Source organism: Narcine bancroftii, chromosome 14 (genome assembly GCF_036971445.1).
Source record: "Narcine bancroftii isolate sNarBan1 chromosome 14, sNarBan1.hap1, whole genome shotgun sequence".
In the NCBI taxonomy this organism is placed as follows: Eukaryota; Metazoa; Chordata; class Chondrichthyes; order Torpediniformes; family Narcinidae; genus Narcine; species Narcine bancroftii.
Genome location: NC_091482.1, coordinates 27,546,837 through 27,574,076, shown reverse-complemented (window position 1 = coordinate 27,574,076; position 27,240 = coordinate 27,546,837). Strand labels below are relative to the sequence as shown.

General features: G+C 41.3%; 1 protein-coding gene and 1 pseudogene across 6 annotated transcripts in view; one reads left to right on the top strand and one right to left on the bottom strand.

The window, feature by feature from the left end:
* Positions 1–27,240, bottom strand: part of fkbp6 (FKBP prolyl isomerase 6) — a 100,192-nt gene that overhangs the window by 60,685 nt on the left and 12,267 nt on the right. For 3 of the 6 annotated variants that reach the window (XM_069911747.1, XM_069911748.1, XM_069911746.1), the window contains exons 5-8: positions 24,324–24,443; positions 22,252–22,449; positions 14,632–14,741; positions 10,594–10,678 (exon numbers count right to left, since the gene is read on the bottom strand). In XM_069911747.1, the coding sequence (XP_069767848.1) occupies positions 10,603–10,678; positions 14,632–14,741; positions 22,252–22,449; positions 24,324–24,443 (504 nt within the window). In that variant the 3' untranslated portion in view covers positions 10,594–10,602. Of the gene's footprint in view, positions 1–8,580; positions 8,600–10,593; positions 10,679–14,631; positions 14,742–22,251; positions 22,450–24,323; positions 24,444–27,240 lie in introns of those variants that run through there. The other 3 variants (XM_069911750.1, XM_069911745.1, XM_069911749.1) reach the window with 2 other exon arrangements.
* Positions 16,508–17,087, top strand: LOC138749757 (proteasome subunit beta type-9 pseudogene; annotated as a pseudogene).

Sequence of the window (27,240 nt, the reverse complement as noted above, 5' to 3'; positions counted from 1 at the left end):
GACGTAGAACTCAAGAACAGAATAAGTGTCCCTCAATATTCATTCCTGCGTCTGTAACTATGGCTGCCATCCCTGCAAAAACATGTTACACTTCTCCTTTGATTGTTGAGTAATTTTCTCCAGGGGAACACATTTCCGCATTCCATTGGGCTATATCCAGAGGGGAATCAGACTTCCAAGTAAGCGTAATGCATTTCCTGGTCACCCCAATGCAATTTTAAGAAATTCTAATTGGTAGATGGACAGTTTCATTTTGGATCTTATGTCCACAATATTTCCTAAGAGAAACAATTCTGGACATTGTGCCAATTGTTCCCCAATAATCTGATCTAATAAAATCCTTAAACTTTCTCCAGAAGGTTTCACTTTAGAACATGTCCAGGTGGAATGTAAAAAGGTTCCCGTTTCTACATCACATCTGAAACATATATCTGATACATTAGAATTCAATTCATGTAATTTCTGTGGGTTAAGATAAAGCTGATGCAAAAAAATTATACTGCACCAGTCTACATTGTATTGGTTATGCAGTCCTGACATAAATCAGACCAGTTTTTAATCACCAATACTAATATTCAAGTCGGATTCTGATTCCCATCTTTGTTTCGATTTATTTAACTCCTGCTTGGGAGCTCCCGACTGAAGTAAGGAATACATTGCAGATGCAATCTTCCTTGTGAACCCTTTTTGAATTAGAATCTCCATTTCACTGCACTCTGGTAACATCATGGTCAGTCCAAATTCATCTCTGAAAAAGCTCTTAATTCAAAGTAGTGGAAGATTGCATTATTAAGATTTTTTTTTAAACTATTCAAATGACATTAATTGTCCTTGCAATTTGGATAAATTGAGGGACTGGGCAGATACATGGCAAATGCACTACAATGTGGATAAATGTGAGGTTATCCACTTTGGTAATACAAACCGGAGGGCAGATTACTATTTGAATGGCAATAGATTAAGAGATGGAGAAGTGCAGAGAGACCTAGGGGTACTTGTACATCAGTCTCTGAAGGAAAGCATGCAGGTAAAGCAGGCGGTTAAAAAGGCAAATGGTATGTTGGCCTTCATATCAAGAGGGTTTGAGTCTAGGAACAAGGATACCTTACTGCAGCTGTACAGGGCCTTGGTGAGACCCCACCTGGAGTATTGTGTGCAGTTTTGGTCACCTTATCTAAGGAAGGATGTTCTTGCAATGGAGGGAGTGCAGAGGCGATTCACCAGGCTGATACCTGGAATGGCAGGAATGACTTATGAGGAAAGATTGCGCAAATTGGGATTGTACTCGCTGGAGTTTAGAAGATTGAGAGGGGATCTCATAGAGACCTATAAAATTCTGGCAGGACTGGACAGAATGGATGCAGATGGGATGTTTCCAATGATGGGAAAATCCAGAACCCGGGACCATGGTTTGAGGCTAATAGGCAAACCAGTTAGGACCGAGATGAGGAGGAATTTCTTTACCCAGAGGGTGGTGAATCTGTGGAATTCATTGCCACAGAGGGCAGTAGAGGCAGGTTCATTAAATATATTTAAGAGGGAATTAGATCTATTTCTTCAGTATGAGGGTATTAAAGGTTACGGAGAGAAGGCGGGGACGGGGAACTGAACTTTAAGATCAGCCATGATCTCGTTGAATGGCGGAGCAGGCTCGAAGGGTCGAATGACCTACTCCTGCTCCTATCTTCTATGTTTCTATGTTTCTATAACAATCTTCCATATACCTGATCCCTTTACAGGACCTTGAATGTAGAATTTTATTATCCATTGTTAAAGGAATTAATCTATTTTGAGTCAAGGACATTTTAGGAGATATTTTTTCCCTTTGTTCCAAATGTTCAAAACATGCTTTGTTCGAGGTGCTTCCTTTCCACCAGAAATAGATTTAATATCCCATTTATATACAAGAACCTTTGCTACTTTCTCTCCGACTTCGTACAGTTCAATTTCCAACCATGAAGGCTTGTCTCTTCCATCTAAGAGGGGAATGACAAATTTCATCTGGGCTGCCCAATAGTAATATTTAAAATTTGGGAGTTGCAAATCCCCTATATGATATTTCCAAGTTAATTTTTCCATGGAAACTGTGGCTGATTTACCTTTCCAAAGAAACTTCCTAACTAGCTTATTCAGATTTGGAAAAAAACTTCTGTGGTAATGATATTGGAAGAGTCTAAAAGAGGTACTGTACACATGGGAATATATTCATTTTAATACAGTTAATTCTTCCAACCAAATCTTGAAAATTCTTGAATGGCCAAGTCAGTCACCCAATCTAAATCCAATTGAGCATGTCTTCCAAATGCTGAAGAGAAAACCTACAGGGACAAGCCCCCAAACAAGTAGGTGCTGAAGATGGCTACAGTAGAGGCCTGGCAGAGCCAGAGAACTATGAATCACAGACTTCAGGCAGTCATTGCATCAAGGGATACACAACAAACTATAACTAGGTAGCAGCTCACTGGAGGCTTAATCGAACCAGCTCGGGAGGTTCCAAGTGACATTACTTGGAATGCGTGGGATTTTCAAAAGCTGCGTGTGACAGTTTGACTAAATGATTTTTACTGAACTTTGACTATGTCTGATAATTTTCTTGTTCTTCATTTTGCACTGCAATACAGTTGCTACATTGGTGACCCCGAAGGGCCTAAACGGATTTTGGACCCAACATGGACAACGCAGCAGTTTCGCTCAAACTGCCTGTCTTTTGGACCACTCAACCTGAAGTTTGGTTCGGGCAGGCCGAGGCGCAGTTCAACATTCGCAAGATAGAAGAGGATACCCCCAAGTATTATCATGTGGTAAGTGCCCTTGACTACAACACGGCTGACCAAGTAGTGGATTTCCTTCAGGACCCACAAGCTGTTGACAAGCATGAAGCCCTAAAAGCACTCCTTCTCTGGATTTACGATCTTTCACAGTGCAAGTGAGTTGCACGGCTCCTCCATAGCGATGGCCTGGGGGGTCTGTGCCCCTTCGGAGTTAATGAATGTCACGTTGGCACTGGCAGATGGCCATAGGCCTTGCTTTCTCTTCGAGCAGTTGTTTTCAGAGCATACGCCAGAAGACATCCGCCTCACGTTGGCTGACGAGGACTTTGATAACCCTTGAACAGTGGCCACCCATGCAGAAATTCTGTGGTGTGGGAAACACAAGGGCTACAGAAATTAATGCTGTGTCATACCCAAAGGTCCAGACTCCATGAATACCGGCGATGAGGGTGCAAGTTCTCCCAGACAAGCATGTCTGTGACAATCACCATCAACCCTGGAGTTCACCGCTGCTGACACCCCTGTACATTTTCGCCTGATAGCTGAGAAGTTTGTATGACATGGAGTCAAAAAGCAGGTCACATATTGGGAAAAGATGTGCATGGACTGCCAATCTTCAAAAGTGCAAAGGCGCCATATCAGCCTTTCCTGCCACCACAGCGTAGATTCGATTACGAGCATTTTGACATTGTCGACCACTTCCAGTGTCACAAGGGTCTAGTTTCTTGTTAAGTCATTGACAGTTTCACTAGGTGGCCAGAGACAGTTCCTATGATGGACTCATTGACTGATTCATGTGACAGAACTTTTGTTTCTGCCTGGGTATCTCTGTTTGGACTACCCACACACATCACCTCCGACAGAGGCCCACAGCTTACCTCCGCACTCTGGGATATTTTATCGCGACTAGTGGGAATTCAGCTCCACCACACGACAGTCTACCACAGTCGAATGGCCTGCTGGAGTGGTTCCATAGGCACATGAAGGCTGCACTGATGGCCCGCCTCCAGGGACCTGATTGGGTAGACGAGCTGCCCTGGATCATCTTGGGAATAACAACAGCACCCAAGGAGGATCTCAACTCCTCATCGGCAGAGTTGGTTTATGGAGCCCTGCTCATTGTACCTGGGGAGTTCATGCTTGCAGCCAGACAGGAGGTGCCACCGATTGACATCTTAGGCAGATTGCGGGAGTAGCTTGAAAAATTGGCCTCATTTTCCATGTCAAGGCATGGAACAATGACACCCTCATCCCAAAGGAACTCAGGGACAGTGAGTTTGCACACAGGCCACCCTTACAGAGGCTGTATGAGGGCCCCTTCAGAGTGCAATGAAACAATTGGACAACGTGTATTGAACATTGGGGAGCATCCAGAGACATTTATGATTGACCGACAAAAGCCCACTCATCTTGACCTTGATCAGCCCTTCACACGACTCCTGATGCATAGGCGCGGATAACTGCCCAAGAGCGATGGACAGTAATGGCACCAGAGGTTTAGCCTCCTATTGCCGATTCTGATGGGGGGGGGGGGTCACGTAGCGGCTCATCGGAGGCTTAATCGAACCAGCTTGGGAGGTTCTGAGTGACGTCATGATGTCACAATGCGATGACGTAATTCAGAAAGCGCGAGGCTTTAAAAAGCTACGTGTGACAGTTTGAGCAAACTACTTTCACTGAACTTTGACTCAACTACGTCCGATCATTTTCTCGTTCTTAATTTCACACAGCAATACAGTTGCTACAACTACTTTAATATATATACCACTGCTATATCCCAAATATTATGGTGCCCTGAAATCAGGGGACTATGTATAAAAAGTGCTGTAATTTCTACATGGTCAAACCAAAATGTACACAAATACCCTTTAATAAAATCTGGAACATGCACTTTATTCACACTTGAATTGATTGATTACAAGTTTAAACCTGTGATGCACAGGGGCAAATAAAGGAAAAAATGTGTCTGTCCCAAACATTATGGAGGGCAATGATACATGTACACAGTGGAGACAAAAGGTGCATGACAATGTTGAGGCACTGCCCTGCCTCAGGACAGAAGAGGAAAGATGGCCAGAAGGTAGCAATATGATGGAGAAATATTGGCAGTATATAGCAATGTGAAGAGGAAGATAAGGAGGCAGAAGCTGCAGCAGGAAGGAGCTAAACAAGGGGACAATAGTGGTGAAGGAAGCCAGGCATGGGAATAGCCAAGGAAGATGGGAGAAGCATACTAAGAGGAGGCAAAGGTGACAACTGTACATTCAAATGGATGTAATTTAGAGTATGGAGAAAGAATCGGAGAGTGCAGGACTTCACATTTATTTGTTAACTTTGTAACAGATTTATGTTAATCTTTAATGTTAAATGATATTTATTTTATAAAAAATGTCTTAGTTAAAATATATCTGTATTCTTAGTAAGCTAGCTGTGGGTTGGTACAGAGTCACACATAGGTCACAGCACATTTATAGAGAACCATTGTTTTCTGAGAAGAGTGTTCATTCTTGGAGTCTGGGCGTCTTGGACAGACGGAGCTAGTGGATTTCAAGAGGGTCTTAGTTATTCAAGAACTGCTGGAGAAAGCCATCTGTTTTTTTTAAATCAAAGCCACTTAAGCCTCTTGAACAGAGATGAGGTCAAAGGATATGGAATGGTTTTGAAAAGGAACAGAATTTTGGTAGAAATATAACTGATGGTCACGTGATTTCCAAAAATTGGGACTCACCTCATCCATGATGTAACTGTCACATGATTTAGAGAAATATATTACAGAATTCAGACATTTTGTTTTCAGTTTTGGAACAGTTCAACGTGGAGTTCACAGAAGTCCAAACCCTGTGACATACAGGGCTTGGAACCTTGTGAAAGGCAGGGTTGAGTTACAGTAACGAGAATTGGTGTGGTTTGTTGTGTGCTACTCCTGGAAGTAGGGGAACAGAAACAGTGGGTATTGAATTAATGATGATCACTTTGCTGACTCTTTGGAAAAGAGTATCAATTTCTATTGGGTCTATTTTTGTGTTTGGCCACTTTGTTTAACCCTTGTCTGGTTTGTGACTTCATTGTGGAAGAAAATAGCCACATTCGTTGTCTTTGAGAAGAGGGCATGTTCTTCGTGTGGAAAACACAATTGTGAGTAAAAGAGCCTGAAGATGCATTTAAAAGTGCTTTATAATCATTTCTGAACTGAGAATTTAAGACCTTCAAGCAAGACTAAAATGATGCTGAACTTTTAAAGATCAACTTTTCAGAGTGGGACTTTGAATTATCTCTCACACACACACTATTTGAGCATAGTGGAATTAAGTTTAGAGTTAAGTGTTATGTTATTAATAGTTTAATAAAAACTATTATTTTGAATTTGCCATTGTCTGGTCAATTTTCCATTGCTGCTCCTATGTTAGTGCCAACAAAAACCCTTTAGTCCCAAACATAATTAAAAGGGTTATTAGTGCGTAACGACTTGAATGAGCAACAAAGTTTAGAAGATAATAAATTAATAAAACTTAATCCCATTTCATGATGAACTATAAGTAAATTTTAAGGGGCAGATGATGAGAATAAAAGCATAAAAGCTCAATTTGTGAACAGGCTTGAGATGGTGACGAAGAAGTCCATCCAACTCTAAGCCTCCTCTGCCAATCACAATAGTTTGGTCTTCTATCTCGGTGCCATTTTCCTACTCTATTCCTTGATTCCACTTAGTTCCAGAATTTGATCAAATTGTTTTGAATGAACTCTGTGACAAGATTCTCTAATCGCTGGGTTACAAAATCTCAAAGATTTGTTCCTGTATGTGTGAAGAAATCTCTCTTCATTGTGGTTATAAACTGCCTTCCCCTTATTCTCAAACTGTGCCTCCTGGTCCTGGACTCCTCAGCCAATAAACACATCTGCCCTGCAATCAGGTTGTCAAGCTGAGCAAAAATGTTCTAAGATTCAATGAAACCTCCTTTCAATCTCCTAAGTTTCAGAGAATACAGACCTCTTCTACCCAATTACATGCGGCAAACCCAGCATCCCTGGAACCAGTCCAGTCAACCTTTGCTACACTCCTTCTACTGGAATACATCCTTCCTTAAGTAAGGAAATCAAAACACCACACAGACCTGTGTGTGGTCTCACCAAGGCTTTACACCATTGAAATAAAACTTCTTTACTTCTGCATTCAAAACCTCTGGTAATAAAGACCAAAATAGCATCTGCCTTCCTCACACTGTAAAACTCCAATAATATTTCTTTCTTGTCAGGTACATAAATGCACAAAATTCATCAACTCTTGCTTGCTGTAAAGGCACCCAAAGAGTCATCACTAGCTCGATACCCCCACCAATAAGAGAAGCAAAAGAGTTCCTTCAGAGACACCAAGTGCCTGTGGATTCGTCTCCTGTGCTCCCATCACCTCTGTGGCCACAAGACCTCCTATTCATTCCATCAGTGAACTAGAGGACCTGGATCTGAATCCACAATATGATTAGAAAGCATTTAACACCAGAGGCCCTTCAAGAACCCTGCTCTCCATCAGCACCCTGATGAATCCTGCTCTTGATACCTGGCTTTCATAGGCCAGTCTCCAGCAGTCTGCTGTAAGTCCTTCTGCCTCTGAACACCTAGCTGGTCCAGTATCCTTGGGACTTTGGTAGAGGTGGATTGGCAGATTTTTCAGGCTATTGGAGTTCTCTGCTCTCGATACACAAACACACAAAAAAGATCATACAATTGTATTATAATATTTCAAGGAATGCTATGTATTTAAAATGGAGCACAAAATTTAAAAAAAAGCATTCTGTATCCTGATTGCAGCAATAAACGTACCGATCCCTCTGACCCCCTAGTGTACTGGACCTCAACCCTGGTTCCGGTTGTAAACTCAGCCCACAATCTGTACCCCTGCTGCACAGCAAAGGTCTCAATTCAACAAAATGTTTAAAATCAAAACAGATGATGAACTGTATGACCACTTATGAGAAGACGAGATGTACTGGTTGATATATATTAAAAAAAAATAATTTAAAAAAATAAATAAATATATATCTATATATATATATCTATATATATATAGATATATATATATAGATATATATATATATAGATAGATATATAGATAGATATATAGATAGATATATAGATAGATATATAGATAGATATATAGATATATATATAGATATATATATATATATATACACACACACACACATATTATATCTATTCAATAATAAGCAATCCCAAATCCTATATATCTGGATGATTGAATCTTAACAGACCATGCAATCTTTTGCTTCAAAAGTATACAGTACATTTAACAAAGGTTTGGTTACATTGATAGTAGATTAAGGAAACATTTTAAAATCCAAACTTACATCAGAATGATCTGAACACTCAACTCTACTTTTCAGATTTTTAAGCATTTATGATGTAAAACTGTAAATTTGGAAAAATATTTCAAAATTGATCAGTGGATTGTAGAGATCAAGTCGACTGTGTGAAGCTGTAGTTGGTTATTACTTTCAAAAATCAAATGAAATCTCAATGCCATTAGATTAGACTAGACATTAGAGTCCAGCTGCAAGCATTCAAACTGTGTCAACTGCAAGAGATTATTGGGATATTTCTCCATGAAACAGAATATATTTTGGGAGTCAAAGTTGATAGAGTGATAAACCGCTGCTTAAACCAAAGCACAGCAGAATTTATGGGCAGTGTGTCCTACTGCGTGAAGATCACAGGCTCTCCAATTTCTAGATGCGAGAGTCCCCAGTCTCCAATCTCGGTGGAGCTCTCTATTAGCTGTCTCCACTGTGGTGGGTAATCTGATTGATGAATCCCTGCCGGATCACAAGTTAAATTCACAGCAACGCCAACTTGAAGGAAAATAATTCATCAGAACACTTGCACAAATCCTGCCATAACTACAAAGCTGCTCAAATATCAGAAGCAGTTGTACCCACTGCTAAATTAACAGCATGTTTGGAACTATTTCTACTCACAGTATTTCCATTTCTAATTCCATTTGAATTTTTCTTTTGGTTTGTAACTGATATTTTATTTCTTCCTGTCAACAACAAACTTAATTCAACATTGCTTCAAAGCTTAGAACTAATCATATTCAATGAGTTGGGTTACTGCTATAAAAGTAAAGCAATTCTGCAGAGAAAGTACAAGCCAAATATACATCAATATCCTCCTCAGAGGATCACATTGGTGCTGGCTGAAGGTGGAACAATGGCTGACAGAGAATTTTCTCTGCTGAACATTTAAAAAACACTGCACAACTTAAACTCTCAATCAGCCTGAGGAAGAAGGCAGCAACGATGCCTATTCCCTGCTACATCTGAATCATAACACCTCTGAACAAGCTGGATCCTTTAACTGCTAGCATTCAGCTGGTCCCAGGTAAGTCAGGTGTGGGCTAATGTGCACCCCAAGGCCAGAAGGTGCTAAATGACAGATGACCTGCTTCAATCAACAGACTGCACATAGAGGCCACTGCAGACCCCAATCTGGGTGGGATCCTTCTGCGATTCTATGCTAACAAGACTTGGCACGGAATGTGAAAAGGAATTCTCAAATTGATGATGTCACAAAAGGTTGGGAATAGTGTGGAGAGCTGTTAGAGCGGGACATTGATAGGACGCAAAACTGGGCTGAGGCATGGCAGATGGAGTTCAATCCAGATAAGTGTGGTGGCTCATTTTGGAAGGTCAAATATGATGGCAGAATAAGACCATTGGCAGTATGGAGGATCAGAGGGATCTTGGGGTCGAGCCCAGAGAATACTCAGCCGCACAGGCTGATTCTGTGGTTAAGAAGGTATACAGTGTATTGGCCTTCATTAATCGTGGAATTGAATTTAGGAGCTGAGGAGTAATGTTGCAGCTATATAGGACCCTGGTCAGACCCCATTTGGAGTACTGTGCTCAGTTCTGGTCACCTCACTACTGGAAGGATGTGAAAGCCAAAGAAAGGGGGCAGAGGAGATTTACAAGGATGTTGCCTGGTTTTGGGAACATGTCTTATGAAAACAGGTTGAGTGAACTTGATCTTTTCTCCTTGGAGCAGTGGAGGATGAGAGGTGTTTAAGATGATGGGAGGCATTGATCGTGAGGCTAGTAGAGGCTTTTTATCCCAGGGCTGATTGGTTGTCACAATAGGACACGGGCTTAAGGTGCTGGGGAGTAAGTACCGAAGAGATGTGAGGGGTACGGTTTTAAAAAAAAATAAAAACAGTCAGTGGTGGGTGCGTGGAATGGGCAGGCCACAACAGCAGTGGAGGTGGATATGTTAGGGTCCTTTAAGAGACTTTCGAATAGATATATGGAGGATAGAAAAATAGAGACCTATGAGAAAGCCTAGTAATATCTAAGGCAGGGACATGATCGGCACAACTTTGTGGGCCGAAGGGCCTGCATTGTGTTGCAAGTTTTCTATGTTTCTTACACTGGGAAGATGGTGGACAAGATGGCTAAAGGTAATCAATAAAACCATTCAGGTATTTTAAATTTTTTTAATGTTTTAATTATTTCTTAGAAATATTTTTTTTAATATAATTGCTTTTTAAAAAAAAATAATTTAAAGCAGCCCTGAAATATATTTGAAAAATAAAACACATTATGAAGCCACATCTCTACCTTTGCCTCTTAGCAGAGGCTACCATGACATTCTAGAGTGTTCACCTTTCAAACTGCTCATCGCCCAACACTATAGCAGGCTCAGTGACATCATTCACTGCAGAACTGGAGTGGAAGCAAGTCATCCTTAATCTTGAGGGACTGACTAAAAGAGGCTCTGTTTTAACAGGAAATAGTGATTAATTACTCACTTTGGTTTTTCACTTTTGTAGGTTCGTGGCGGCAAACATCCTGCTACACATTTCCTTTTCCTTCAAGTTCCATTCTCGATAACAGCTGGGTGAAAGGAAGGATGGATTAACCTGGAGACATTTAGTAGCTGCAAGTACCATTCTCTCAGCAGTGCATAGAAACGCTCGAGAAATTCAGCAGGTCACGAGCTCAGGCCTGAAACAGCGACTGCTTTTCACTTTCTATGGATGTTGCGTGACCTGCTGAGTTTTTCCAGGTCTTTGTGCACTGCAATTGACCCTAGCCTTTGCAAATTTTCTTGTTAACCTCCATTCTCTCAGCAGGAGTTATGGAAATTTCTATTTCCTATTGGCTATCACATCTTCAATTGACAGCTTGTACATTAAAATAAAATCAATATTACCCTGACTAGTTATCTGGAGCAAGGTGCGACACACCATGCAGTAACCTAGCCTCGAGGTTCCTGGATTAGAAACAGGTTGTTTCAAAACTCACAGAATTAGATCCAATAACAACTCAAGCCAAGTCACAGCGCTGGTGATTCAATGCTCAATTATGTAAGTATTCTGCATAAGTTTTTAAAATAGCAACATAACAATGAGGATACTGTCTACACTGTGCAACACCTCATGGCTCACTTTGCTCATAGTGAAGGCCACTAGCTCCACCTAGTGCCCGAATCATGCAAATAAACAACACATCTTTGTTTGGCAGCTGCTCAGAATTAAGGATAAATTACTCATATTCTTCTCATTTAATTGCAGTATTGTGGAACTATGCTCAACGTTAACTCTGTACCAGTTTACCAAGGTTCTCACTGCCTGGAATTCCAGTTTCTAAAACAAAAGAGCGACACAAGTATATTTATACAGATTTATTTGTATATTTCTGTGCATACATGTGATTATTATGTGCTGTGTATTACATATGCATGGTGGTCTGGAGAAATGCCATTTGATCTGTTTATACGTGTTTAGTCAGATAATTATAAACTTGAACTTGAAAATACCAAAGTGTTTCAATTAAAAAAAGCTTCCTTGTTTTTAACTGAATTTCCCAGGTAACAGGAAGGGCTCTTGAGAATTATATGGTAGCCAGAAAGGAACTTAAGAATGGACTTGGAGAGGAAGAAGGAGGCATGAGAAGGTCTTGGCAAGCAGGATCAAGGAAAACCCCAAGGTGTTCTGTTTTCTTGAAGGATGATGAGAGTGAAGGTAGGGCTGCTGAAGGATAAAGGCAACGAGCCTGGAGGTGGAGGAGATTGGGGAGATCCTGAATGAATACTTCGGAATCCACTAGAGAAAAGAACCTTGTCACGGTGAGATCAGAATAGAACAAGCTTATGTGCTGGGCCACGTTGAGATTTGGAAAGAGAAAGTGACAAAATCTGAAGACCGCAGAGCCCACCTCACTGACAAAAGGCAAAGGAGGAAAAACCCAACACCCAACCCCAACCAACCAATTTTCCCTTGCAACCGCTGCAATCGTGTCTGCCTGTCCCGCATCGGACTGGTCAGCCACAAACGAGCCTGCAGCTGACGTGGACTTTTTACCCCCTCCATAAATCTTCGTCCGCGAAGCCAAGCCAAAGAATTATATACAGATGAAACATTACTTGATTCATCCAGAGCTTACTTCCTCCCTTAAGGGATAAATATCGTAACATAGACATCACTAGAGATATTGGAGATAGTGGTATTGGAGACCGGAGAGGAGAATCAAAGGTTAGCCCCCGTATTAAATATGGGTGCCATATTCTCAAAAACATGTTGTAACAATTCCTATAAGTAATCTTCTCCAGTGGAAAACAACTATGCATTTATGACTTCCAGTGGGTCAGACTCAGTTGGGAATCAGATTTCCAAGTAATGGCTATGCATTTCCTGGCCACTGCTGAAGCAAGTTTAACAAATTTCAATTGATATTTTGACAGCCTCATTTTAGGTCTTGTATCTGCCAATTCCCCAATAAAAACAATTCTGGCACCTGAGGGTATTGAATATTAGTTATTTGTTCCAGGAGGTTCTCCAAATCATCCTAGAAGGATCTCACCTTAGGGTACGAATGCAAAAAGATTCCTATATTTCGACCACATCAAAAACAAATTGGATAATTCAGATATCAATTTATTTAATTTTTGCGGAGTAAAGTAGAGCTGATGCAAAAAAATTATATTGCACCAGCCTATACCTTGCATTAATTGTATTGCTGATGCTATCCCGACACAGGTCAGACCAGCAAAATGGATCAATTTCTATACCCAAATCTGATTCCCATCTCTCTCTTGATGTGTCTAGCCCTTGTTTAGGGACTTCTTCCTGAAGTAAGAGATACATTTTTGAGATAAATTTCTTTGTGATCCCCTTTTGAACCCTTTCAATAAGGACAGTGCGGGACCTAATTTATCCCTTAAATAAGATCTTAACTGAAGATAGCAGAAAAAGGATGTATTTAAATCTCCAAATTTATTCCTGATATGTTCAAATTTCATAAAGTGTCTCTGCTCAAAACAATCTTTGATATATTTGATCCTACTCTGGGAACAAGTTTCTAGAATATTATTATCGATTGTTAATAGAATTAATTTATTTTGAGCTAGGGGTGTTTTGGGTGAGAGGCCTCAATTTGACCATTGAGTATATTCCAAATTGTAATAATGTTTTAGTAAGGGGGCTTCTTTAGGACCCAATAGTAATTTAGAATTCCATTTATAAATAATATTTTATGCCATCTTCTCACCAACCTCATGCAGTTCCAATTTTTCCCAAGAAGACTTGTCTCCTCCATTAAACAGGGAAGTGATGACCTTCATTTGGGTTGCCCAATAATTTTTTTTTTTTTTTAAGTTTGGGATCTTTAATCCTCCAAATTCATAATTCCAGGTTAATTTATTGATAGAGATTCTGGGAAATTTACCCTTCCACAGAAACTTCCTAATATATTTATTTAAATTCTGAAAGAATCGTTGTCATATTAAAACAGGTAGGTTTTGGAAAATATATTGTAATTTAGGCAATGAATTCATTTTAATACAAATGATCCTTCCAATCAAAGTAATTGGGTTATCCATTTATTTAAATCATCCTCCATTTTCTGAAGCAAGGGAAGATAATTCAACATATATAAATTCTGTGTTATTATCTATCTTAATAGCTAAATTGAGAGTCTTTTTTAACATTATTAAAAATCCCACCCGTAATTGACGTAACTTTGCTTTTATCCCAATTAACTTTATAGCCCGAGAAAGACCTGAAAAATTCCAATTTAGGCTGCAATTTTTGTAATGAACCTGCTGGGTTTGAGGGAATCATGTGGGAGAATTACTTCATTTTCTTTTTTCCACTGCCGATCATCTGACACCTCCCCACTGAACCAGAGTTCCCTCTCCTGCACGGGAGCCCGAGGTTCCTGCTTCTGCCACCGCCAGGAGCTTGATTACCTCCGGTCAGTTTGGCTCCAAAAAAAAATTTGGATAAATGAGTATTTCTGATTTCTTTCCGAGATCCTCATTTATCCAAATTTTTTTTCAGTTCTAGTCACCTCATTACAGCAAGGATGTGGAAGCTATGGAGAGGGCACAGTCGAGGTTTACCATGATATTGTCTGGATTGGAAAATATGTCTTATGAGGCAAGATTGGCAGAGCAAGGGCTTTTCTCTGGAATGAAGGATGAGATAGAGGTCTACAAGGTTATGAAAGGCAGCACCTTTTTTCCCTGGGAAGGGAGTAGCAAAGACCAGAGGGCGTGAGTACAAAGCAAAGGAAGGAAAGTTTAGGGGAGACAATGCCAACATAATTAAAACAACGAAAAAGTAAAAGTTGCCAGTCCACTTTTACAAACACACGACATTATGGTAATTTTCTGTCTGTGGCTCTGTCGCAACTAGAAAATCATGTGGTCCGTTTACCAGAAATCTTGTAATGGGAAAGGCTTCCTCACCAAGTCTGAATATGGTCCCAGCCTCATTTCAAACAAGTAAATTAATTCCCTGTACAAGAATCCACAGATTGGAGGATTTTAGGGCAGCTCTTCTCACCTGTTTAGCTTCACTAGTGCGCAGTTGATGTCAGGGTTGAAGGGCTCCAGCTTCTGCGCCTTAACCAGGAAATCTTTGGCTTTGTCATACTCCAGCAACAGTATGCAGGCCTGCACAGGACAGTTCACACAAGCAACTTGGTTAGCAGTAAGAAAGATTACACACACAACTTGAGAGAGCTTAGGATGGTCAGAGAATGACCAGCCCAAGGTCAGGGAGAGAAGCCAAGTGCAGGCATGTGCCTCTGTCGCAGTGATTTTTGCCATTAAAGTTAATGGAGGTGGCGTTGGGGGAAGTGGTTTGCCCCAGATTGATACAGTTGAGTGCATGCTGCCCTTCAATATGGAGGAGAGGGAAAAGAGAGGGAGCACAGTGAGTTATAACCCCTTTCACATCCCACTAAATCAGCCGTTCAGTCCTGGGATAGGAATGAGGGTTTGGTTTTTCCAAACTTGACTACTCCTAACTGGGACATTGAATGCTTTCACATTTGCAAGGAGCCATCCCTGGGGTTAGGACTATTCTACCTTCTACCTGTGACATCATGGCGTATCAAGTGATGGTGGACCCCCCCCCCCTAAATCCTGATCAATGTATTGCGATCTTATATTTGAACAAAATTAATGATGCCTAATTATAATATAATTAAGATTTATGTTGAGCACAGTATAAGCTCTTCAGCCCCTGCTGTTGATGTGGTGACCTATATAAACCTTCATAAGGGACTGTGGGAAAATACTAGCAATAAATTGAAATAGCGGACCATTTTTATACAGCGTGGGAAAGTTTATAGTACTATTGTGTACAATTTATAAATACCATAGGAAAAAGCGATGGCTTTTTCCCTCCCACAGTCTTTATAAAAAGTGTGCTATTGCACTACCAACTTTTCCATGCTGATTAAAAATTGTCTGCTATTGCTATTTATTTCCTCTCACTCTCTCTCTTGCTTCAACTTTCCCACGGCAAAGTTTTTACCTTTATTTTAATATTTTCTTCCTTCACGTTCCTGCACTCACACAAAAACATGCGTCATTTCATTCCCACAATGCAATTGCCCTTTTTACACTTGCCTGATGGGAATATCAGCAGACCCCGGGGATTGTACTCGGGGCCAAGGCCGTAAATCCCTAGCGTTAGATGACGTCGGCATTGAAACAATTTTCCTTTCACACTCGACTGATTGGCTGTAAATTCTTGGGATTGCTTGCAAGTTTGAAAGGGGCTATAGAAACTCAGCAGTTATTAGGGATCCGATAGTGCTCAGGAAGATGTTGAGCTTCTGCCAGCATCTGCTGTTTCCTCTGACATTCTCAAAGTTGCACTGGTAAGTTCACTGCATACATCTTGACAACTAAATAAAAAAGACCTGTTTAACCCATTCCCTTATCTGATGGCTCATCTTATATCTACATTAAAATCTCACCTGGTACACCATGAATATTTCTGTAATTACCTTTAAAGTATCTTCTCGAATACCTTTGGAAATCCTAATACGCTAGGGAAACATGATTCCTGGTTGACGAGATCATTTACTTTGCTCACTCACCTTAAAGCTTCCCAAACACCTTACCACAATGTCTTTAAGAATATTTTTCAACATTTTACTGACAGCAGATATTAAACCAAAATTCCTGCTTCTGATCTTCCTCCCTTTTGAATAAAGGAGGTATATTTGTTGTTTTCCCAATCTAATGGAACTTCCCCAAGTCTGGGAAGTTTTGGAAAATTAAGTTTGGGGGACTGGGGTCGCGCCCGTCTCTCCCCCCCCCCCCGGTTTGGGGGACCGGTGTGGAGACCCACGCCACCCCTCCCCGCTCCAGCCCGGCCGGACCGGTTTTCCCCCTCCACCCCCGCTGCCTCCGGCAGAACGGGCATGAGGGGTGGGAGAGGTGCCGGCCCTGCCCCACCCCACCATCTACTTTCTGTTTATTCTAGCCGACCCGAGGCGACGCAGGTGGGGGCACCCAGCACCGGGACCACCATCATGGCTGTTGAGTTTAATGGAAGAGTTGTGATCGGCTCGGACTCTCGTGTCTCTGCGGGGGTGTCGGTGGTGAACCGTGTGATGAACAAGCTCTCACCGCTCCACCAGCAGATCTACTGTGCTCTGTCAGGGTCAGCGGCTGATGCCCAGGCTATCGCTGACATTGTCAGCTACCAGCTGGAGCTGCACGGTGTGGAGCTGGGTGAGGAGCCACTGGTCACTGCGGCTGCATCCTTGGTGCAACACATCTGCTACCAGCACGAGGAGTTGTTGGCCCACGTGATTGTGGCTGGATGGGACCACAGGAATCGAGGGCAGCCATCACCCTGGCCATGAACCGGGATGCTTCCAGTGGCGGCGTGGTATTCCTGGCCACCATCACCAAGACCGGCACTCAACACAAGGCGTTCCTGCCTAGTGAACTGCCAAAATTCCACGACGAGTGAAGTCTGTGTCCATGTCTACAGACGGACCAGAGTGGGCATAAACCTCCATATGTGTCGGCAATATGTCATGGGCCAGCCACAGTGGGAATAAACTCTCATCCATGTCCGTGTCAAAAAAAAATTTAAAATTTCATGAGCAACTTTTTTTTTTAAAAACAGGTCTCAGGAACTTGTCAGCTTGCTTTCCAACTATTTATTTTTCTTTCTTACATCATCTCCCTGGTGCTTGTAAATTTTCCCCCAATTCCCTCCATTGATTCTTGATTGACAGCTGCTATTACTGCTATAGTGAAAACAGATGCAAAATGCAAGTGACATCTCCTTATTTTCCTGGTCTTTATTTAAAAAAAATTAAGACCAATGAGATGATTACCAGAGCTAATCCCATTGGCCCACGTCCCCTAACTGGCCTTGTTCCCATCTGTATACCCATTTAAATATCTTTGTAAATATTTGGATTTGTAATGTTTGTAATCTCAAGTAGAACCTATTAATCTGAAGCTTACTTCAATGTAATAAGGGAAATGGGCCAAGCTCATGTAGAACCATATAGGATTACAAAAGGTGCAGGCTTTATACATTCTCACAAGGTTCTAAACAGTTAAATAACCAAACCCAGAGCTCCTTGGAAAGCAAAAGAGAGATGCTGAAGCATAAAGGGATGCATGACACACATCTATTATTGAAGAACTCAGCATAGGAATCTGAAGAATAAACAGGTGAAAAGGAAAGCGAGATGGGCAAGGAAGGTAAAATGTTATGCCAGTTAATATGAAAGGGAATCAAAAAGCCTTCTGCTGACATGCAACAGTAACCAGGTGGAAAGAAGGGTGCTGCAGAATACCAATACAGAGGCAGAGTCTAAAGCAAGAGAATAATAATTCTTGTTTAAAATATTGTTTTTTTCTAAACTGCAGAAGATGCTGCTGTCAAAGCCTTAGAAGAACTCATGGAAGAAGTGAAAATTGATGGAGGGATTAGAAAGGTTGGCTAAGCAAAGTAAATGCCATATGTTTCACATTTACTGCATCCTAAGTTCCCAGAATTGGGTAACATTGCAGAATGGAATCCGTAATATTTTCTAGATAAAGGAGAGCTCCCAGTGAACTGTAAAATGGCAATTAGCACACACATTGGTCACTTTCATCTTGGTGGTGGTAATTCAGTAATAACAGGGAAACTACTATCTGGTACTGTCAAAGGACTCAAACCATTGACCATTTCTTTTTACACAGATGTTGCCTGAGCAGCTGAGTTGTTCTAGTAATTTCCAACTGTTTCAAATTTGCAGCATCCACAGTTTTTGATTTTCAAATTGTTCATGGGCACTTGGAGAATTTTGAAAGAGGGCCAGGACAGATTTGTGAAAAGCAGAGAGTTTTACTGACCAAGATTGTTGGAGTGAATGCAATGGATGCCACAAAGGAATTTGAGGAACATACCATACAAATTATAAAATTGAACCCAGGGATTAACGGCATCAAGTGGTAGCTCTGACAAAATAAACTGGCTTGAGGATGAAAACCATAGTGGTGATAAACTGCTCTCTTCCAGATTGGAGGCTGGGATTCCTGAAGGATTAGTGAAAAAGTCTGTGAGGAGGCAAAACAGTCACTGGGATGTTGTCTGGATCGGAGGGGCTTGAGTTATCAAGAGAGATTGGAATACAGTAGGTCGGTTTTCCTCTCAAGCAATATGACCTGAGAGGAGACATGTTATGGGTATAGAAAATTATGAGAGGCATAGAAAGGGCGGTCAACGTCTGTTACCCATGGATGGGCAAAATTAGAGATCATTGGGAGAAGTTTCAAAGGGAATCAGAGTGGTAATTACTTCAAACAAAGTTGTTAACTAGAGCAGGGGTCTCCAAAGTGGTCGACATCGACCCCCAGGGGTTGTTGGGACCATCTAAGGGGGGGGGGTCAAGAGTAAGGGGGAGTTGATAACACCGGGGACTGTGGATTTAAAACAGCACCTCCACACCAACCCCACCCCTCCCCCGACCTCCCTGTCCAACATGGAAGGGGGAGGCTTACCTGCCATGAATCTTCATGCACCGCCGTCACGCTTCCCCCTCATTGCGCATGCACCAACCAGCACTTCGAGCGTCGCTGTCACATTTTCCCCTCATCACACACGTGCCAGCAGGCCGTGTATGGGAACAAGGCCAGTTAGGGGACGTGGGCCAATGGGATTAGCTCTGGTAGTCATCACATTGGCCTTAATTTTTTTAAAATAAAGACCAAGAAAATAAGGAGATGTCACTTGCATTTTGCATCTGTTTTCACTATAGCAGTAGGGCCGACACCCTCCCAAATGGAGGGCAAATTAACGTTCTGCTCGAGGTGGTGCTGGACAGAGGACAGAGGGCTCAAAAGCCGGACAGTCTGGCCTAAAATTTGACATCTGGCCACCCTCCCCCCACCACATACCAGTCGTAGTCCCTGAAGGGGTCGATGGTCTAAAAGGCTTGGGGACCCCTGATCTAGAATGAGAAGCCAGAGGTGATAGTGAAGGTAGGAACCGTAACAAGATTTAAAAGGTATCTTGTCAAGTACTGAATGAGCATGGCAGAGAGTAATAAGGAATTGGATCTCTGCATCTTCTCTAGCTACAGGTGAGGTCCCATTGAACTGCACAATCGACAATGAAGTCCTTTTGTTTAAGATGGGCAATAGGGATAATCCAGTAAATCACCCAGTGAGCATTCACATCAGTAGTACTGAAACCCTTTGTATAGGATCTAGTAACAGCTGGAAAAACAAGGTGATGACAAAGATGATTGATGAGGGTGAGGGTAGGGCAGTGAATATTTTATATATATCCTTTAGTAAAGCATTCAACAAGGTCCCTCGAAGTAGTTCCAAATGATTAAGGCACATGGGATCCACAGAGACTTGGCAGACTCTGTGCTGATTAGTATATCCTGCTGGAGGAACTCAAACAGATTGTGCTTTGCTCCAAATTACAGGACCCACAGTATCTTGAGACTAGTTTGTTTACAGGTGACCCAAACATTGGTGGAGTTATGGACAGAATAAGCAGGAGATAGACGTTGAAAATATGGGCAGAAAAATTGCAGATGGAGTTTAACCCAGACAAGCTTGAAATGTTGCAGTAGGGCATGATCTCGAGGAGCATTTATCTGCAGAGGGACCCAAATATGCAGGGAGCAATAGGGTGGAAATGAAGATGTAAGGCATACTTGTCTTCATCAACTGGGGCATTGAGTATAAAAGTCAAGAAGTCATGTTACAGCTGTACAAATCTTTGCTTCGGCCACGTTTTGAGTACTGTCGGCAATTCTGGTCACCACATTACAGGAAGGATGTGGAGGCTTTGGAGTGGATGCAGACATTACCCAGAATGTTGCCTAGATTGTAGAACATTACCTACAAGCAGAGATGGACAAAGGTGTATGATTTTCTCTGAAACACGTAGGCTGAGAGGTAGTTTGACAAAGTATTTTCAATGACAAGAGGCATAGAGGATAGAGGGTGAGAATCTTTTAATTAGAGTGAAAATGGAAGGCTTAGCTTTAAGCTGAACCACAGAACAATTACAGCACAGAAACAGGCCACTTTGGCCCCTCTAGTCTGTGCTGAACCACTTTTACTTGCCTAGTCCCACTAACCTGCACTGTTCATAGCCCTCTATATTCCTGTCCAAATTTCCCTTGAATGTTAAAATCGAGCCCACATCTACCCATTCAGCTGGGAGCTCGTTCCACACTCCTACCACTCTCTGAGTGAAGTTCTCCCTCATGTTCCCCTTTCACTCTTAGTTCATGTCCTCTTGTTTGAATCTCACCCACTCTCAATGGAAAAAAGCCTATCTACATTTACTCTGTCAATATCCCCCTCATAATTTTAAATACCTCTATCAATTTCCTTCATTCTTCTACGCTCCAGGAATAAAGTCCTAACCTGTTTAAGCTTTCACTGTAACTCAGTCCCTAAAGTCCAGTCCAAGTAAATCTTCTCTGCACTCTATCTTATTGATATCCTTCCTGTAGTTAGGTGACTAAAATGGCACACAATACTCCAAAATTGGCCTCAACAATGTGATATACAACTTTAACATAACATCCCAACTCTTACACTCAATACTTTGATTTATGAAGGCCACTATGACAAATGCTTTCTTTACAATCCTATCCACATGTGGCGCCACCTTTAGGGAATTATGCATCTGTATTCCCAGATCCCTCTGTTCTACCTCTGAGGATTGCTCTACTGTGTTTGTCCTTTCTTGGTTTGTCCTTCCAAAATACAACACCTCACATTTATCTGCATTAAATTCCATCTGCCACTTTTCAGCCCATTTTACCAGCTGATCCAGATCCCTCTGCAAGCTTGGAAAACCTCTTTGCTGTCCACAACACCTTGAATGTTAGTGTCATCTGCAAATTTACCACCTTATCACCCAGATCATTGATATAGATGACGAACAATGGTCCAAGTACCAATCCCTGAGGCCTCCAATCTGATAAGCAATTGTGCAGAACTATTCTCTAGCTTCTCCCGTCCAGCCTTGGTCGAATCCATTTTATGACTGGAAAGAGTGGTGTGGAAGTTTCAAGATGATTTAGGAGGCAGAGTTTTTTTTCCCCACGACTATTGTGGTGAGCTTATTTAGGCCAAGTCCAGCGTTGTCCCATTACCAGATGTATCTTTGACCAAAGAGTGCAGATTTAAAGTGATGGGCAGAGGATATGGTGGCTTGGCAGCAGAAAGATAAAGGAATGAAGATCTCAAACTCATCATCTATCAAGGTGGTGGAAACAGAATGGAGACCTTTCAAAAGCATCAGGTAGAGCAATAGGAAAATGTGACTGACTTGATTACTTTGAAGAGCTAACATGAACCTGATGGACTGAGTTGCCTCCTTTTAATACAGATCTTGTTGGACAAGCCCAAACCAACTTGGTACAGGCTGAGAATTTAAACTGATAAGACCCTGGTCTATGTTCAACATATACTCATCAGGAATGGGGAGCTGAAACTAAAATCTAAATAGAAGACATGAAGATGCAAACTTTCAGGTTGCTTCTGAAGCTCTGCATTGACCTGGTAGCCAGAGATGGTTCTGTAACACAGCATGAATCCTTCACCGTCGACATGGTATTCACAAAAGTAAAAGGTGATCTTACTCAGCAGGAAGCCATTGAGAATATAATCCACTCACCTGACCACATCTAAATAGGGCCTTGGGATGCTTGCTTTCAATCTGTAGAGCCTTCTCCCCGTATACCAGGGCACGGCTTGGTGCATTCAGCTTCAGACACATTAAGGACAGGTTCAGGAATAGCAACAGTTTGGAGGAGTGAATTTTCTGAATTTCATCCTCATCAACAGGCTGGTGGTGAGCAAACACGGAGAGGGCCTGAGGAGAAAAGATGGGAATAAGACAAATATGTCAGATAATTCTCTGTTGTCCCTTTGGTACTGGCCTGCTTAGTATGACTGGGTGGGGAACACAGATTTGCAATTAAAGCCCATGGATTAGCAATTTACATATAGGTATCTTTACACTTTTCATTGGATGCAAATATACAAATGCTAAAGGAAAATAACGAGCAGAAAATATGGGGAAGACAATTTAGAAAAAGGATAAAGATTCAATTTGATTTAGCTATAAATATTTGAATTAGAAGATTAATTTTCTAACTTGTCACTTCCATCAAGGATCCTCACCCATGATACACTGGAAGGACAGGTTTCCACTATTTCAATGAAAGCGGAGTGAGAATTAAAGAAAGATCCCGGGCATGTGTGGAGCTGAATGACAAGAGGAGACACTCCTTACACACTGCAAGTTTGTGTCGCAGAGGTCACATGTAAAGTACTATGTGTGGACAATAAAATAGAGAGAATGAGTTTGAAATGTTAAAATTTTGGTCCATTGGTAATGTGTACTAACAACAATATATTGGGATGATGATATGAGGTGGAAAAAGTTATAGAATGAGAGAATTACATGGCTTGGATAACACTGAAGAAGAGTTTGAGTTTAATTTATTGTCACGTGCACCAGGATACTGTGAAAAGCTTGGTTTTGAATGTTATCCAGGCATTGCCACAAAGTCACCACTCTCCTGTCATCAGAGTTTCTTAACACTACAATGAATGATGCCTTATGTTAAGGTTCACTCTTAGCTTGCATCCAAAATCCAGCTCGTTTAGACCAAGGCTGTGATGAGGCCATGAAGCTAACTAGACCTGTTAAAACTAGAACATCAGAAGGTTAACAGACAGCAAGTGCCATTCAATAGTACCATCATCAATGTCTTCCCCAACCCACCAGTGAGTTATTAGAATACCCTGAGCAGACCAAAGTGCATCTTTTATGACCTGATCATCAGCCAGCAATGGCTGAAGTTTGTTTCAGTGTGCACTCCCTGAGAACAGTTTATAGATCACAGAGTCCTCTGTTATGCAGGATGAACCTCAGCAAAGCCCCTCAGATCTCTTTTCAGACAATCGTGAAAGAGGTGGGTGATTGTCTCACCCTCATTACAGCCATCTTGAAGGCTGCATATATGGGGGGGGGGGGTCCTGAGATTCTGACCATGCAGGAAGGATCAGGCAGGAGGGCTGCTCTCACACCGGGGCCAGGTGAGGTTCTGGTGCTTGTTATATTCTTCCAGACAAATTGAACAGTTGGCTCGGGTAACCACCCGAAAGGACCATTTCTGTAGTGCCTGTAGGATGCACCAAGCTGATGGACTCACAGTCAAAGGTGTTTTCTAAAAATGCTTTACTCTGACGGACAGGGAGTGTGGCAATGTCTTACTGGAACACTGCACGGCAATGGGGCCAGTCCTATCCTTTTGCAACACTGGGGATAGGTAGAACCTCATCACAAGGTGACTCGTGGTGCTGGAATAGTCCAGTTCCAAGTACAGCGGGACACAGCCAAAAAGATAGACACCAAGATGAGTGGGATACTGAGTATCATTTTGCCACTTGAACACAACACTATTCAACTTCTACTCTGGTGCATTGAAGGGATGGGGGAGCTCCCACGTTAAACATCACTAATAGAGGAGAAGCTCTTGCAAATGGTGACCCATGCACAGGGAGGCAAATACGAACACTAGCCCTTCAAGAGAAAAGGCTATTAATTCCACCTGCTCAGAAAGGGAGCCAGGGATAAAACAGCAGTGTGTCAGGGAGGTTAGGCCTACATCTATCCCAACTTCACATCCGACTCAGTGTCAGCAAGCAGCCACAGTTTTTTCACCCACTTCTTGGTACCTTCTTGTATTGGTCCTTTGCATCTTCGTATTGCTTTTTGTGGAAGAAATGGTTCCCAAACTCCCTCTCAGTGTTTGCCACTTTCAGTAGCTTGTCCAAAGGGTAATTAATCTGCTCTGCCTAAAGACAAGGAACAAAAGGTCATCAGAGGGAGATCTAGTAGGCATCAAGACATTTTCCACATTCTTAGTCTGATTGAACACACCTTTGAACCAGCACAAGTTGCTTTAAAATAAAGATAATCCCTCATTCATAATTTTGTTTTTTAAACACAGTATCTAGATCCTACTGATGAGAGAAATCAGATTATATATCTTTATAATTTATTATAATTTATCTGTGTGTTTGAAAAGAACGTGTTGGAGTAGCGCTCTCATTTAGGAAGATGAAATTTCAGTGCTTTCCTCTGGAGGGGGCAGCACTTGCAAGGACAGTCTTGATGAGGTGATACACAGCAAAGGTCCACTAACTATATGGGATTAAAGTCTTAAAGACTAGGGGGACGTTGAGAGTGGCTAGGATGGGTAGAAGTGTGAGAAGCCTCTCCATGTTTAAAAGTTTAACCAAGTTGTTCTCCCATTCTCCACCGCCCCCAAGTCAGTCTGTCCTGGAACACAATTTCTAAATTCCAGTCGGTCCAGCAAACTTCGTGGTTCCCTTCCATCACTACCTCTCCTCCTCAACAATACCCCCCCCCCCACCATGTCACTCATGGCCTCCAGTCATCTTTTATCCCTCACCAATATTCCCCCACACTATACACAGCGTCCAGCATTTTGTCCATGATCAGCCTTCATCTCCAAGTCAATATAGCAAATGCCAGATGATAAGAGAAAAAAAACACAGCAGATCCTGGAATCTTGAGCAAGCAATGAGAAGCTAGATAAAAGATAACGAGTCTCGATAAAAGGACCTGATGCTAAACATTGATTGACCATGGATGCTGTCTGACCTGCTGAGCTCTTCCAGCTTCTCTGTGTGCTCAATACCAGAGAGCTGTTTGACTGAAGGGGATATCGTAAAGGGCAAAATAAATCAGATATATCTACACTACAGCATAAATACATGGAACAGAGCTGGAATGCACAAAATGTGTACTTTAATTGAACTGCTTTGAAAAAAATCTCCCAGATCTTTTACTACCCCATTTCAATAAATGACACCTCTTTAACCATTTTGGTGCCTTCTTTATTTAGGTCCTTCTGGAATCTGCATGTTGCAAAAGATTCCTCAATTTCTGGACTGATTTATTGGCTCAATTTTCACTTCAACATTTAGCCCCCTTTCCCTTAATTTCCTGGATGCAGTGTCCATCTCTCATTCCAATTTCTCTTCATTAAATCCATCAATCAAGCCACCCTTAGGTGATTGTTTCCAGGGTAAAATGCCGGGGGTTGGGGGAGCTCCCTTAGCACTGCACAGTGCTGCAAGATCAGGGAGGTATATCCACCTGAGCTCCATTACTTCTCAGCCCTGCAACTTTCAATGCATTTCATAAGCGCTTCACAAATGTGTTCTGCGTCTTGAACTAGTTTAAGTGTTTTGCATTTTATCAAGAAGATGGAATAGCAGAAAATAAAATAAAAGGGATAATAAAGGAGAAGGAGTATAAAATCAGTTAATTTGCAGATGACATCATAGTATACTTAACAGAACCAGAAATATAAATAAAAGAATTACATAAGAAATTGAAGGATCAACGCAAATAAAAGTGAAGTGATGCCAACGAGTAATGCGGATTATACAGAATTTAAAAAAGCATCACCATTTAAAAGGCAAACACAACCAGTCCGATACCTAGGTATCAGGCTAGATAATAAAACTTAGGCCACCTGTACAAACTAAATTATCAGCCACTAATAAAGAAATTGCAGGAAGACAGAACATTGGAATGAATTACCGCTAACATTGATAGGGAGGGTAAATTGCATTAAAATGAATGTCTTCCCAAGGATACAATACTTATTTCAATCGCTACCAATTCCCTTAACAGAGAAATTCTTATGAACTAAAGAGAATAATAAGGACATTCTTATGGAAAGGGGGGGAAACCGAGGATAGCACTAAATTAACAGAGAGGTACAAACAAGGTGGTTTGCAGTTACCAAACTTAAAAAATTATTATAGAGCAGCACAATTAAGGTATCTATCAGATTTTTTTATCAGATAAGGGTAAAACCAGATTGGACCAAGACAGAGCTAGATAAAATAGGGGAGAAGGTACCAGAACATATACTTTATAAGTGGGATGAAAAACTGGTGCAAGATAAAAGTTCACCAGTACTGCATCATTTACTCAACATATGGAAGAAGATTCACGTAGAAAGGAAAAAAAACAAATTACCAACTACCAAAATTATTATTGACGCAAAATCAACTAATCCCTTTCACAATAGACAACCTTTCCTTTAAAGAATGGGAGAGAAAAGGAATTAAAAGAATAGAAAATTGTTTTTTGGGAAATAATTTATTAACATTTGAACAAATGAAGTACAAATATGGAATAACTCATGGTACAATTTTTGCATACCATCAACTGAAAGCCTACTTAAAGGACAAATTGGGAAGCAGAATGAGATTACCAGAAGGAAGCAGCTTTGAATATTTGATTACAGAAACAACGATAATAAAAAGATTTATAACAAACATGTACATCAAGCTGCAAGAGAAGGAAAATGATGAAATAAGCTATAAACCCAAACAAAAGTGGGAAAAAGATTTAAACATAAAGATAAAAAATTAAATATGGGAAAAGTTATGCTCTGGAACCATGAAGAATATAATAAACATGAGGTTACGCATGATACAATATAATTGGTTACACAGTGTAATGCGCGTCATAAGAACCAAAGACTTGTTAATCCAAACCAAGGTTTTTATTAACTAAAAGACTGGAGCATATCACAAGTAGGTTGAC